The sequence below is a fragment of the Camelus bactrianus genome, chromosome 26 (assembly GCF_048773025.1).
Source record: "Camelus bactrianus isolate YW-2024 breed Bactrian camel chromosome 26, ASM4877302v1, whole genome shotgun sequence".
Taxonomy (NCBI): domain Eukaryota; kingdom Metazoa; phylum Chordata; class Mammalia; order Artiodactyla; family Camelidae; genus Camelus; species Camelus bactrianus.
The window spans coordinates 23,078,857-23,093,543 of record NC_133564.1 but is presented as its reverse complement, the minus strand read 5'-3'; the positions used below and the strand labels follow the sequence as shown (position 1 = coordinate 23,093,543).

The following is a 14,687-nucleotide window of genomic DNA, read 5'->3' as shown; positions in this document are numbered from 1 at the left end:
CATTCAGCCCTGCTGGCGGGCAGTCCGCCTGTCACTAGCAGTGTGGGTAGTTGGGAAGGAAAACTTGTTATGATCTTGATAAACCACTGGGAAGCCAGAGTGATCGCCTCCTGGAGACCAGGACCAGGAGAAACATCGGGCCTCCTTCGGGGTCTGCTGAGATGGTGGCCCCATGGCCCTGCTCTGTGGCACCAGGCATCTCTTTGCACCCAGATCCTGTATTCAATGAACTGTGTGTACCAACTCCGTCCTCTTGGGGGCTTTGCACTGGGGCTGGTACTGGGCGGGAGGCTCCTCCTGTCATTCGTTGATGCTGCCCCCAATCAGTAGGGCTGGGCACGGATGTCAGTGCCTGAGCATGTGGTCATCCACCTCACTTTCTCCTGCCCGTGGAGCGTCCCAAGTACGGAGACCCCAAGTTGATGTGAGAGGCTTGGTGCCAGCCCATCGTGTCCCCTCTTTGGCTCAGGGGACAGGAGAAAGCAGAGAGGGACTCAGGCATAGAAGGTTATTACCTATTCAGAAGCAGCCCTACAAAGGCCACGTGCCTCTGAGTGAAGTGATGCAAAGCTAACAGACGGTTCACTTCCTTTAGGGCCCTTCTCCACTTGCTCCTGGGCCTCTGTGCTTGTTTGCCCTGCCCTTAGGTGACACCCAGTCAACCGGATGAGGTGCACAACTGCCTATTTCCTTGAATCTGAGACCCGAGTTTCTTTCACATTTTAACCTTCAGGATAATAGGATGTATTTTACAATCTACAGGTACAGCTAATTTTTTTTAATCCTCCTAAAAGCTGTTATTAAAATAGTAGGTGCATCTTTGAGTCAGTTCTTAGAATGAAGGAAATGAAAATTATTTCAGTTGTCCCTTTCCTGTCTCCAATTTCATTTACCTTTTCTTACCTATTTTTTACCTGAAATCTTGTTTCATTGTGAACTCTCCATCTCATATGTTGATACAACGAGTAAAGTCCAGTCTTTGCACTGTCTGGACCGGCTCTATGTCTCACTGTCTGTGACTTTTCTGAACATCTTTGTGCTCTGCGGAGACCTGAAGTGGTGATGGCACTTTCCCAGAATCACATCAGTATCCACGTACACCAGTCCTGGGACTGTGGGGCCTGGGAAGGATGCCCTTTCCCCTGAGATCTGTTTCTTCTTTTATAAAATCATGTTCCTCTGTTTTCTATGTCTGTGGGTCTGCCCTGCCCCCCACACCTCCAGGGTGTTTGTCAAAACTCACTAAAAGAGGGGAATTTTACTGTAATGAAATTGTACCTTCTGTAAACCTGACTTTTTGAAAAACACCCAACCAAGCCACACACGTTCAAGTTTGTTGTTGTTATTACAGCACTGTTTGCAACATAGTATAAGCAACCTAAGTGTCCATCCAGAGGGAGCTTGTTAAATAAATTATGATAACGTGCCTATGAGCATATATTATGGGATAGCTGTTAAAAAGGATTAGATCAATCTGTACATCATTTGAAGTGGAATGTCTGCAAGCCATGGTGGCAAGTGAAGAAAAGGAATATTCCCAACAGTGGGCACTGTTTGCTTTCCGTTGTGGAAATCTGTGTTGCTTGTTCGGCAGCTCTCCAGAAGGATGCATGAGAAATTGCCAGCAGGGGTTTCCTCTGATAAGAGGGACTGGGTGCTCAGGGACAGAGTAGGAGGGAGACTTCATTGGCACTGTATACATTTTTTGCATTTTTAATTTTATTCATTATGGATATATTGTCTATTCAAGAAATAGATAAAAACAAAATAAATTGCTTTGACAAAAAAAAAAAAAAGTAAAAGTCCACAGGACCCTGGAACTGAGCAGCATGGGCCTCTAGCCTGATGGTTTCTGTTTCTCTTCTTCAGGCCCGTCGTCTGAGCCGACTCACTCGCCCACCAACAGCGGGAAGAAGCTCTTTGCCCCTGTTCCATTCCCTTCGGGCTCTACAGAGGATGTGTCCCCCAGCGGCCCCCTGCAGCCCCCACCTCTCCCCCAGAAGAAGTTAGTGAGCCGGGCAGCCTCTTCGCCAGATGGCTTCTTCTGGACCCAAGGTTCCCCCCAGCCAGGAACAGCAAGTCCCAAGCTGAACCTCAGCCACTCGGAAACTAACGTCTGTGTCCACGAAGAGTCCCACTTCAGCCACTCCTCGGGCCCCGGCAACCGCCACCATCACATCTCCACTTCTGAGCCTCTGGAGAAAACTTTCAAAGGCAATGGCCACTGGGGCCTGGCACCAGGGCTGGCCGGCAGCAAAAGCCTCCAGGGCAAAGGGGTCTCCTCTGCCTCATCATCCCAGCTGAGTGTGTCCAGCCAGGCCTCCACGGGCAGCACCCAGCTCCAGCTGCACAGCCTCCTAGGCAGCATCAGCAGCAAGGAGGGCACCTACGCCAAGCTGGGAGGGCTCTATGCCCAGTCCCTGGTCCGCCTTGTGGCCAAGTGTGAGGACCTCTTCATGGGCGGCCAGAAAAAGGAGCTGCACTTCAGCGAGAATAACTGGTCCCTTTTCAAGCTGACCTGTAACAAGCCCTGCTGTGACTCGGGGGACGCCATTTATTACTGTGCCACCTGCTCCGAGGACCCCGGCAGCACCTACGCTGTGAAAGTAGGTACCACCCCCACTTCCATTCCACAGCGTGACCAGCCGGTCCTGGCTGGGGCATTAATGTGGCTTGAGAAGCCATTTCCCCTCTGCCAGTTCCAGAAGGAGGCTAGTTTCCTAGGATGCTCAGTGATTTCACTCCCTACCTGACCCAGGACATGGTGCAGTGTGATTCGTACTATAAATAGAAGATCATTCTGTGCTTTCAGGAATGAACCCATGTGATTGAGTTGGATTAAGAAGACAATGGCCTTTTAATGTAACAGAGAAGTCATTCGTTTATTCAGCAGGTTTCTCCTGAGTACCTACTATGAGCTGGGTATTTTGTATAGATCTGAGTATCTAGAGGTGAACATGTGGTTGCTATGGAGCTTATAATCTAATAAGAGAAATAGAGAATTAAGATACTATTCTTAAAACAGAGTTGGAAGGAGAGTTAGACCCAGGCATCACCTTGAACAATAAGGTAATAGCATTGATTGAGCAGTTACTATACAACTCGACTCTTGAATGGGTGTATCAGCTGCATGACCTTGAGTCCTCACAGGGTAGGTAGGTTTTACAGGTGAGGAATCTGAGGCTCAGAATGATTAAGTAATCTGCCCACAGCCAGCTGGTGCCTGAGATGGACTTGAACTCTGCTTTATCTTGTCTCCAAAGCCTGTGTTACCGTCCTGTCAGTTAAGAAAAAGGAAACCAGTGGATAGACCTTGGTGCTATAAAGAAAAGAGTCCCAGGGGTCTCCTGTTTGATTTTGCTGGAACCTTGGCATCTCAGGGACTATCTCTGTAATGTGTGAGAAGAATATTTGGAGAAGAGCTTCAAGTATTCAGAGTCTAGGGAACAATAATATCAATTTGCAAATGTGCCTGTCCTCCTGATGGGGAGGCTGGGCTTGGAGCATCCTTCTGCACGAGCAGCTGTTCCACTTCATTAGTGATGGTTCTAGACGGAATACAGTTGTCTGAATCTGCTGAATCCGCAGGAGGGGGAGTGGGGCACCTTCCCGTGTGGCCTGTCTGTCGCTGAGTCATTTCATCCGTGCCTGGGAAGCAGGAGGCTTGGGTGCGGGTCCCCTTTAACAAAAGCAGGCTCACACCTGCTCTGGCTGACGCAGTCCCTCCGTTTGTGGGCTCAGCGCCCTGGAGCAGCGAGGCAAGAAGCCAGCTCATGTAGCCCTACTCCACGAGTATGGAGTGGAAAAAAAATCCATAGCTGTGCGTGTTTTCGAAGCTGTTTCATGCCTCAGTCAGCCAGAACTCCAGCTTGGTAATTAGGCACCTATGTTAAGCCAGCTGGGCCTTTTTTATTTAACAGATGTGACTTAGCCCAGATTTTCAACCACGAATCAGGCCATGGCACCAAGGTTTAAAGTGAGACTTGGCTCTGCGAAACGTTTGAAATTTGAGCTGAACCAAAGGTTTGTATGAAGGTCCTGACCCAAAACCCCAGCACAGAACCCCCTGAAAATGAACTTGAGGCGGGTTAGAGGAGATGGGATGGAAGAGAAGTCTCCTTATTCCCCACCCCCACCCCCAATTTAACACTGTAGAATGATCCTGCGGGGGTGGGGGGGTTGTTTCAGGGCTTCCCTGCTTCACATGCGCTCTGTCTCTGGTTTGGGGCAGTGAGGAAGCTGCAGGTCTTGCTGGAGGACCAGCTCACTGATTCTGAAATGCATCCTTTACTCTGTTCCTTCCTTTACATCTCTGTGCAAACTGTCTGGAACTCAGAGGGAGGAGTGTTTGCTGGGCCCAGGCCCCCCAACCCCCGACCCCTGCAGATGCATCCTCTAGGTTTGTGTAGTCACCTGCCAGTCCGCTCTGGATTGCTGGGCACTACAGCCTGGCTACAGACAGATCAGGAAGGGTAGTCACCATAGCAACCTTTCCCACCAAGTGCTCAATGGGGCCAGGCATTGTGTCCTTTAATGCTCCCAAAGACCCTGTGAGGAGCAACACTGCCTCTAATATACAGAGGAGAAAACAGACTTTGATTATAAATACAGCTGATCCTCAGTAATCATGGATTCTGAATTTGTGAATTTGATGCTGAAATTTATTAATAACCCCACATCATTACTAGGGTGCTTTTGTGTTCACTCCTGGACTTGCACAGAGTTGGGGGGTCTGAGTCACCCAACATACAAACCCCCAGCTGAGGTAGAACAAGGGGGCCTTCTGCCTTGTGTCAGCTCTCATGCTGTAAGCCAGTGTCCTTTTTGTGTCTATTTAGTGCCTCATCTTCACATTTTTGTGCTTTTTGTTGGTGATTTCACGGTTTAAAATGTCCACGCTGACGTCCTGTCTCGTATTCCTAAAGTCAGGAAGGCTGTGAAGCACCTTTGAGAGGGTGTTAGATAAGCTTTGTTTAGGCTTGAGTTAGAACACTCTTGGCCGTGAGTCATTGTTAGTGAATCAACAATATCCATGAATAATGCGTCTTTAAACAGAAACACACATAAAACAAAGTAATATATTGTCCAGTTGGTGAGCATCTTGTGACCAGAGGCTTGTAAGTACTTCACACGGTATTTCTCCAGGAGCAATGGTTCAGTCTTCACGCATTTAGTGTTAGTGGCTACTTAATAGAACATAACCACCGCAAATAATGAATTAATGGTAACTTGCCAATGTTTGCTAGTTCATGTTTAAAGTCAGGCCCTTTCACTCCAAAGCCCATACTTTTCACCTCCAGAACACTTCTCAGTTGTATAATCTTGGGCAAATAATTTAATGTCTTGAAGCCTCAGTTTCCTCCTCTGTAGTAACATGTATCTCATGAGGTTGTTCAGTGAGATTTACAACACAAAAATTTTTGAGTAGGTATGGCGGAAGAGATCAGGAGGGTGAGACGTCTTCACTGGAGGCGAGTGACAATGTCAGTTTCTATGGGATGGCACATCAGACAGGTCCACACACAGTGGTCAGTATTCACATGCAAGACCATTTTTGAGGACCCCTCCAAATTTCCTAGTGTTCCAAAAGACTGTCATTTAAAAACCGAATACAGCTGGATGGACTAAGATAAGAAAGAGCCTCTAGCAATACTCTTTACATGTGTATCCTGAAATCGTTTTTGTTAGTGTCATAGAAAGCAAGGTCCGGGAGAAAATGTACTTCCCTTTTATTTCTGTTCTACTTCTCTAGTAGAGCGGTCACTAAATTAATGTGCAACCCTCCCAGCCCACCAATTATCTTTTAAAAAGTTTCCTCAGAGGCTGAACTCTTTTATGCCAGGTTTCAGGCTGAGAAGGTTTGTAAAGCTGCAGTGTAAATAAATCTCTTTGAAAAGGTGCTTGCAATAGAACTTCTAAAAACATCACCTGTAAGCATTGTGGCACTTTGTAAACACTGCTCTAAGCATTTGAATGCAGCCACGCAGCAGCCCGAAGGGTTATTTTGAGGTTGTTTGCGGGATGATATTATATAGGTGAAGGCGAGATGCCTTTCTTCTCAGGATTACACACTGATCCTTACCTTTCTATAAAGCACGGCTGGGGTTGCATCATCTTTTGAGAGGGGGTGCCCACGGACCACCGTCAGTCCCTTTCAGTAATTAGAGGGAAATCGAGGCCTAACAGGCCATTATGTCTAGCTCAAGACTCAAGTTGTGTGGCCATCAGATGCAGATTCACATTGCTCAGCATCCTCAGGCAGCTGGCGCTGTCAGTAGTGCAAGTGGAAGATATAGAAGAGTCAAGAAAGAGACTATGGGAATTCCCCAGAAGAGTTTGAGATCATTCACGTGTTTATTCCCACCTTCAGTTCAGAGGGAGCCTTTGGGCCCTTTGGATTTCCTATTCCCTGGAGAGCTTTCTGGTTTTCTTTTTTTTTCTTCTTCAGCTGCTATGACTCACTCTTAGAGGAAAAGTGTGTGGCTTCCACTTAGCGGCTCACTAAAATCAGCTGGTCATGCCAGCCAGTAGGCAGGGCATATTTCCCTGGCTCTAGAAACTCGGGCATCCTAAGAGAATTTGGCCAAGTCCTAGAGGTTTAGGACCTGGGTCAGCTCTAAAGTTCCCTAAGAAGGGAGCATCCCAGTGGTTAGACACACCTGCTGTCAGGTAGCTGCTGATTCCCCTGTGAGGCTGACTGCATGTGTAAGTGCTTACCTGGCTTCCTGAGAATCTGTTGCCCCACACACTGTGCAGAAGGGTATCTTCCTCCCAGTTCCAATGGGCCACACTGCACACTGTTCTGCAGGGAACTCACTCTTGCTGGGTTGAATGATAATTTTAGGTTTAACTTTTTAAGAAATTGCCAAACTGTGTTCCAAAGTGATGATACCATTTTACATTCCACCAGCAAAATATGAGAGTTCCCATTTCTCCATAGCCTAATAGACACTGACATTTTATTATAGCCATTCTGGTGGGTGTCAGCTGGTATCTTGTGGTTTTGATTTTCATTTCCCTCATGACTCATGATATTGAACATCTCGTGTGCTCATGACCATTTACATATTTCTTTGGTGAAATGCCTATAAATATCTTATGCCTACTTTTTGACTGGGTAATTTATCTTATTACTGCATTGCAGGAATTTTAGGTAAATTGTGGATAGGAATCATTTTATCAGATAATGTATTTTGCAAATATTTCCTCACACTCTATTTCTTGTCTTTCCATTTTGTTAGTATCTTATGAAGCACACAAATTTTGAATTTCAATAAAGTCAAGTTTATCCTTTTTTTGTTTTATGGCCCATGCTTTTGGTGTGGTATCTGAGAAATTTTTGCCCAACCCAAGGTCTCAAAGATTCTTTCCTATGTTTTCTTCAGAAAATGTGTATGTTTTGACTCTCACACCTAAGTCTCTGTGATCCATTTTGAGTTGATTTGTGTGTACAGTGCGAGGTTGGGGTTTGAGTTCACCTTTTTGCATGTGGATATCTAAATGTCCTAACACCATTTGCCAGTGATGGCTCTTGACCTGACTTCTCCTTTTCCCTACAGATCTGCAAAACCCCTGAGCCCAAAACAGCCTCATACTGCAGCCCTTCGGTGCCTGTGCACTTCAACATCCAGCAGGACTGCGGCCACTTTGTAGCTTCGGTGCCCTCCAGCATGCTCACCTCTCCCGATGCACCCAAGGACCCTCTGTCTGCCCTGCCCTCACATCCCCCTGCCCAGGAGCAGGACTGCGTGGTGGTCATCACCCGAGAGGTGCCCCACCAGACCGCCTTGGACTTTGTGCGGGGCTCAGCCACCAGCCATCAGTCTGAGCCTGAGGTGTACGAGCGCCGCGTGTGCTTCCTCCTCCTGCAGCTCTGCAATGGGTTGGAGCATCTGAAGGAGCACGGGATCATCCACCGAGACCTGTGCCTGGAGAACCTGCTGCTGGTGCATTGCACCCCCCAGGCCTCCCCTGCTCATCCCACCCCTCCTGTCTCCTCTGCCGCCTCCAGCGCCCCTCTCACCACCACATCCCCTGCCCCTGCTGCTACTCCCTCTTCTGGCCCCTCTCCCACCCCTCCAGCTGCCCCCGCCTGTCAGGGAGGGCCCAGTGAGAAGCACTTGCCCCGACTCATCATCAGCAACTTCCTGAAGGCCAAGCAGAAGCCTGGAGGCACCACCAACCTGCAGCAGAAAAAGAGCCAGGCCCGGCTGGCCCCCGAGATCGTGTCTGCCTCCCAGTACCGCAAGTTTGATGAGTTCCAAACGGGCATCCTCATCTATGAGCTGCTCCACCAGCCCAACCCATTCGAGGTACGGGCCCAGCTTCGGGAACAGGACTATCGGCAGGAAGACTTGCCCCCCCTGCCCGCCCTGTCCCTCTACTCGCCCGGCCTGCAGCAGCTCGCTCATCTGCTGCTGGAGGCCGACCCCATCAAGCGCATCCGCATCGGAGAGGCCAAGCGCGTGCTGCAGTGCCTGCTGTGGGGGCCCCGGCGGGAGCTGGTGGAGCAGCCAGGCACCTCGCAGGAGGTGCTGTGCACCACACTGAACAATTGGATTGACATGAAGCGGGCCCTGATGATGATGAAGTTCGCGGAGAAGGCGGTGGACCGCCGGCGAGGGGTGGAGCTGGAGGACTGGCTTTGCTGCCAGTATCTGGCATCAGCGGAGCCCGGAGCCCTTTTACAATCCCTGAAGCTCCTGCAGCTTCTGTGAGGCAGCCCCCGCCCACCTCCATGCCTGACCCTCTTCCTGACCCTTGTGCCCTGCCTTGTCTTGTAAACATCTGTATCTCCCTGGGAAATGGTACAAATGACTGTCGTACTTGGATGTAATATATATATATATATAAAATATATGAATACAAAATGCTGACAATGTCATTGCCCACTCTGGTCTGGCCTCATCTTTTTTTCCCCTTGTTCAGAAGCCAAGGAAAGTTATTTTTTGATCAAATAATCAAATAACGGGAAGCGAGCTTGCTCTGTAGAGCCCACGCTCTCCCTCAAAGGCCCTTTAAGCGGCTGCTTTAAGGTTCTCAGCAGTGGGGAAGGGGCAGTGTTCTCGCGAGGGGTAGTGTTCTCGCGAGGGGTGGCTGAAGCTTGGCCGCGCGTGCGCAGGCTCCAGCTTGAAGGCTCCAGATCGCAGTGCCGGGCGCCGCGCTTCTGCGCGACCGGTGAGCTGCAGTTTCAGGAGAAGCTGTCTCCCACCAGGAGCTCTGCTCTCAAGGGTCCAGCGCAAGGCCTCAGCACAAGGCACCCCGTGAGCGAGCGAAGCCAGACCAAGCAGCACAATGGTGAAAAAAGGTTAGACTTTATTATGTTTTTATTTCTCGGGAATTGTTAATGGGCTTTGCTGGTGACCAAATCTTGTTTTTCCCTGCAGTTCTGTATATCTCTAGCTCATTGCAAGGTCCCTAGGATAATGTGGCCAGCAGAACGGAGCCTGGACTCTGGCCTAACTATGGAATCTCTTTACCCTCTTGTCAAATGCCTTTTTTTTTTAAAGCCTCCATTTTTAATTAAACTTTTTGGTTGAGTAGTGAGCAGAGCTTTTTTTTTTTTTTTTTTTTAATCTCCAAGTGCGTTAATATCTTTGGTGGATAAAAGTGTTTATAAGCCTCTGAAGCACTGGCTTCAAGACCACTTGAAGTATCCTTGATCTTCCACTTCTTATAGGATAGAGCAACAGGCCGCAAGGCCCCAAGCCTGTCAGGACCAAGTAATCTTCCCTGTTTCTCTCTCTTCACCTAACAGTCTCTTAGGAAGAACCTAGACACAGCTGGTGTGATCCTAGAGTTTCAGAATTCAATCCTAACTGCTCAAAATCCATTTCCAAACAGCCAAAGCTGGTTATCGTTGGTATCAGAGGCCTGGCTGAAAACAGAAGCCACTCCAGGTGGTTCAAATAACAAGACCTTAACGGGACGACTTATAGAGGTATGGACAGGGTTAAGAGAAAAACAAAGGAGGATGAGGCAAAAGCAAGGGCTGTGTTGGGGAGGATTACCTATTAACTCAAGCTGTTTCCTGCCTGTCATCTCTAGGCCAAAACCAATGGGAAGTCATACAGCAAGGGGTCCTTGATGATGCAGTCGGCCTCCCTGTGCAGGGTCGGGAGGAAAGGATGGGGTGCCAGGTGGAAAACAGCCCACTGCTACTACTGTTCTAAGAAAAGGCAAAGGCAAGTATAGAGCTCAGGTGTTCCCACTTTTAGAATACTAGTCGCTGCTCTTCTGAGCTCCTTTGGGTTTCCATTTTTAAAAGCTCACTCAGTTAATAGACTTGTTGGCACCTACTACTAACTGTAGTCACTATTTGTTACCATGCCTTTAAAAATGAACAAAGAAAATTAGGAAGCCCCAGGTCTTTCCTCCTCAAAGTTTGACACATAAAAAGTCACTCATTACTCATTTGAAGGGAAACAGCTCAAGACCCTTGTATTTCTACCTAAAGGGCAATCTTCCGACTTCAGAACTAATTAATTTCTCAAACCTGTTAGCAACTATGGGCAGTTATAAAACAAATGCAAAGATCTTAATGGATGTTGTAGAAACCTAGGAATGTGGCTAGCAGCCAGGATGGGGAAATCTCTCAAGTCCCCTTCTGCATATTCATTTCACTCCTTTTGCAAGCTCCGCCTTCCAGTGGGGGACTCCAGGAGAACAAACCCACATTTCCAGGCATCCTCAGGGAAACATACGGCTACAGAGCATATTTGTCATTTCATTTGTTGCTTGAACTGGCTAAAACAAACTTCCAATTATGTACAAGAGAAAGAGTTTTGGACATGGGAATCGTAATTCTCCATAGGACTCATCTCTTTCAGGGGATATTATTTTATCAGTTTCTTCCTGGAAAGTTTCCAGGCAAACCCTCCTCCGCCCTTGATTTACTGTCTTTTGCTTTCTTGTCCTTTCTTACTTCAAATAAATAAACAATGGCAAGGGAGGAAACATATTCTTTCAGGGGAAGGCAGCGGTACTTGGAAATACATGTCTCAAGAGGCACATTTTAAACCTCTGAATTAATTGCACCTTTTTTTATAGGCCACCCACTTCAGGAAAAAAATAACTTGAGATGGTGGAAAGGTTTTAAAATGAACCCAAAAGTAAAGGTGGAAAGAGAAGGAACTCTAGCAATAAGTTCTAAATGAGAAGAAAGGTGGTAATCAGAAAACTTACTTCTGAGCTGTCTGTCCACCAACTTAGAAAAGTGGAAAACAACTGTAGAATTCTTTGTGTAATTTTAGGAAATAGTTTATGGGAGGAACAAAGCTTTTCCCAGTGCTTGGTTTTGAAGGGACTTTGTCAAGGATTTCCTGTTTTAGAGGCATCAAATAATGTTCCCAGTAGCACATAAAAATAAAAAGGCATTTTTCTAGATAGGGCAATTTCTTATATCCACCGTAGGTGAAATTCCGGTGAGAAGCGTTCAGGCCTAGTTTCTTCAAGGTGGTTATACAGGGCATTCACCACCTACTCAACTCCCTGAATCAGCTCTTTCCCTGAATGGTAAGTCACGTGGCTAGAGATATTCAGTTTGGCAAATAGCTTCAGTCACACAGAATTCAGGGGCTCATGATCACTGGTTTTTTGTTACCTCAAAATATACCAAGGATACATGGCTCTGCCTCATACAGAGCTCAAGCACCAAACAGATTAAGTCCAAAAACAAGAGTATGTTCCACGAGACTGAGGTTCAGAGTAAGTGGGGACCTTTGTATGATGACAGTCTCGTAACATCTGGCTGTTTAATAATCCTGTTGTCTGTGAGTTCATCTCCTATGTTTCTTGGCTTTAGACCCAGCTACTGGTATTTACATCTCCAGGTTTTTCCCCCTCCAACTCTGAGTCAAGTCGCCCCCACATCCTTTCCACATTGTAATTTTGGCTGTTAACGGGCCTTTTCCTTTTTCATGCCAAGTTGTGGAATCTTTTTCTTCTCCTAAATTCTTTCCTGTAGGCGTTTCGAAGCAATCATCGAAATTATTATATCTTTGCCAGAAGCAAGATAAGCACTTCAGGGATTATTTGTTTATCATAATACATGGCTCAGATCTAAAAAGACAGGGCTCTGGGGAACTGTAGTTACCGCTCTGCGTGTCACGTCCTGGTTTTCAGAAGCTAGGGGCTGGAGAAAGCTCTTTTGTGATGTACACATGTGCACAAAACAATTATGAAGATTCTGAAGAGGGAAGGCACATGTTACTTTAATGACTTCTCTAAAATGTGTTCTTTAAGTATACAACCAATAAAGGAAGCAGCCCTTTCGTGCTCTGATGAATGTCTATAAATCTTTGAAGATCTAAGGATAGGCTTATTAGAATAGTAGGTTTATAAGGTAAAATCTGCGTGGCGTATTTAATAGAGGCTGAAGTAAATGGAATTGATTTATTGCAAACTAAAATTTAAACCAGCTGCTGTCATTACTAAAAATGAAAGACAAAACATTTGGGGCAAGTTCTATGGATGATTGCTAATGTCTTGACAAGTTACTCTTTCCTCCTCTTCCAGTGCTAATTAATGCTGTTAAAGGATAGTCAAGGAAACCTACTCCAGGCAACAGATGCCTTTGGAGGATCTGTGTCCTGGAAAGGAGGTCTTCAGGAAAGGAGTCTAAATTAACCCAAAGAGATATGATGTCATTGATTGGGGGGAACTGGGGTTGGATGACCAGAACTTCCATGATCGATTTGGATCTTTACTGGATCCTGGATATTCAGGTCTTCTCTGATCTGCATCTTTCCTCTGGAGACTTGATTACATCCTTCCCAACTTTCTGGAGTAGGGGAAGCAAAGTCAAGTGTACTCAGGATTTTTCTGCATGCCAACAAGCCAGCTTATTGGAAAATCCCAATGGGACTTGAACATATATGTTTATCACATAAATCTAAATACTGGATTCAAATCTTCCCAGATCCTTTACCAGAAGCAGTAACAGCTATTTCCTGCAAAAACACTGACCTGAACACCAAATGTCCTTAGCTATCAAAAAGTTCGTGTATGATATTAGGACCTAAAGGTCATTCTTCAGACTCCTGACTTAGTGCTTTATCAGGGATCACCAGGCATAGAGACAGACTGAGGGAACTGAGCATGGGAACCGGACTCTTTTTCTGAGGGTAGAAGAGAAGGCAGGAAATGAGAAAGCAAGATTCAGAGGCAAACCACCTTTACCACTTGCCTGGATCCAGCCCTGAGGACTTCCCACAACCCCCAAAAGGATATTCTTGTGTCTTAGTCCAGTCGGGCTGCTGTAACAAAATACCATACACTGAGTGGCTTATGACAACAAGATTTTATTTCTCACAGTTATGGAAGCTGGGAAGTCCAAGACAAGGTGCCAGCAGATTCAGTTCTGATGAGAGCCGATTTCCTGGTTTATAGATGCCATATTTTCACTGTGTGTTTTCACATTGCAGAAGGGGCAAGGGAGCTTGCTGTGGTGTCCCTTATAAGACCACTGTTCCCATTCACGAGGGCCCTACCCTCATGACCTTATCAATTCTCAAAGGCTCCATCACCTAATACCATCACACTGGGAATTGAGTTTCAATGTATGGATTTGCGGGAGACGCAAATATTCAGTCTACAGCATCACTCTTGTCAGACCTTTGCTGGGATCATATATACACCTTTACATCTATTCTGTTCTCAAAGAGCTCCAGTGATAATGGAAGATGTAGAGCTCTAGATTGGGTAGATTTCAATTTCTGAGTTCATAGATTACTTAAAAAGTCAGAAAGGCTTTAAGAAATGTACATTTTATCTATGTCCTTTCTTTACTGACCATTCCCATCACCATGATGATGGAATTAATTTTCAGTTTTCCTAAAGGAGTAACGGAGCTCGCCTCTCACTACCCCTCAGTCTTACTGATTTTGAGTATATAAACCATAACATGGCACTAAAAGCCCAAACTATTCTAAAAGATATACTCAGCAAAGTATCACTACGGCTCATCCCCTGTCACCATCCTTCCATCCTTCCCACCCTGCTCTCACCCGTCCCTTGTAGTCACCCATGCCCTAATTCCTTCTTTCTTTTTCCTGTGTTCCGTGTGCACCAAAGAGCAGATGCATATATATTTCTTCTGTCTCACACAAAAGTTAGTAGATCAGGGATGCAAGAGCACTTTGCTTTTCTCTTTTAGCAGGGTGTCAGCAGAAGCTTTCTTAAAGTGAGGAACAACTTGATCCCTCACTGGATTCAGAGAATTCAGGGATTTCATCGCCCTCTACTCAGGCGTTAAAAGCATCATTTGTGCAGCTCGAAGAGCATCATTCACCAGAGTGTGAATTGACACCTTACTGCAACTGCTCCTTGGTTCTTAGACAACCCATGTAATTTCCATGGAGAGAGATGGACTGTTTTTCCTCCCAGATAGAAATCCTGAGGTGTACCCCAAACCGCAGTCAGCATTGGCAGCAGACCTCTAAGTTCAGTGATGAAATTCATCCTTGGCCCTCACTCCTGGAGTGGCACTGCTGGTTCTCGCACTTGGAACCCAGCACTTCTTTGATAAGCTTGGCATTGATCCCTGACAGCAAACCCGACCTGCTGATGATGGCTGGGTCTCAGAGGAAAATACTTTCAGGATGATTGTCCAGAAAGAGCGTTCAAGGAAGAAAAAGATTGTGCTACTCTGCCGCTTGGCTTTTCTGTGGCTCCAGTGTGGTCATTTC

At 46.5% G+C, this 14,687-nt stretch overlaps 1 protein-coding gene across 2 annotated transcripts in view; it reads left to right on the top strand.

Moving 5' to 3' along the window:
* The window catches only part of PRAG1 (PEAK1 related, kinase-activating pseudokinase 1), a 45,593-nt gene extending 36,047 nt beyond the window's left edge, over positions 1 to 9,546 (top strand). For both annotated transcript variants that reach the window (XM_074353330.1, XM_074353329.1), the window contains exons 5-6: positions 1,870 to 2,606; positions 7,560 to 9,546. In XM_074353330.1, the coding sequence (XP_074209431.1) occupies positions 1,870 to 2,606; positions 7,560 to 8,717 (1,895 nt within the window). In that variant the 3' untranslated portion in view covers positions 8,718 to 9,546. The remainder of the gene's footprint in view (positions 1 to 1,869; positions 2,607 to 7,559) is intronic.
* The last annotated feature ends 5,141 nt before the right edge of the window (positions 9,547 to 14,687 follow it).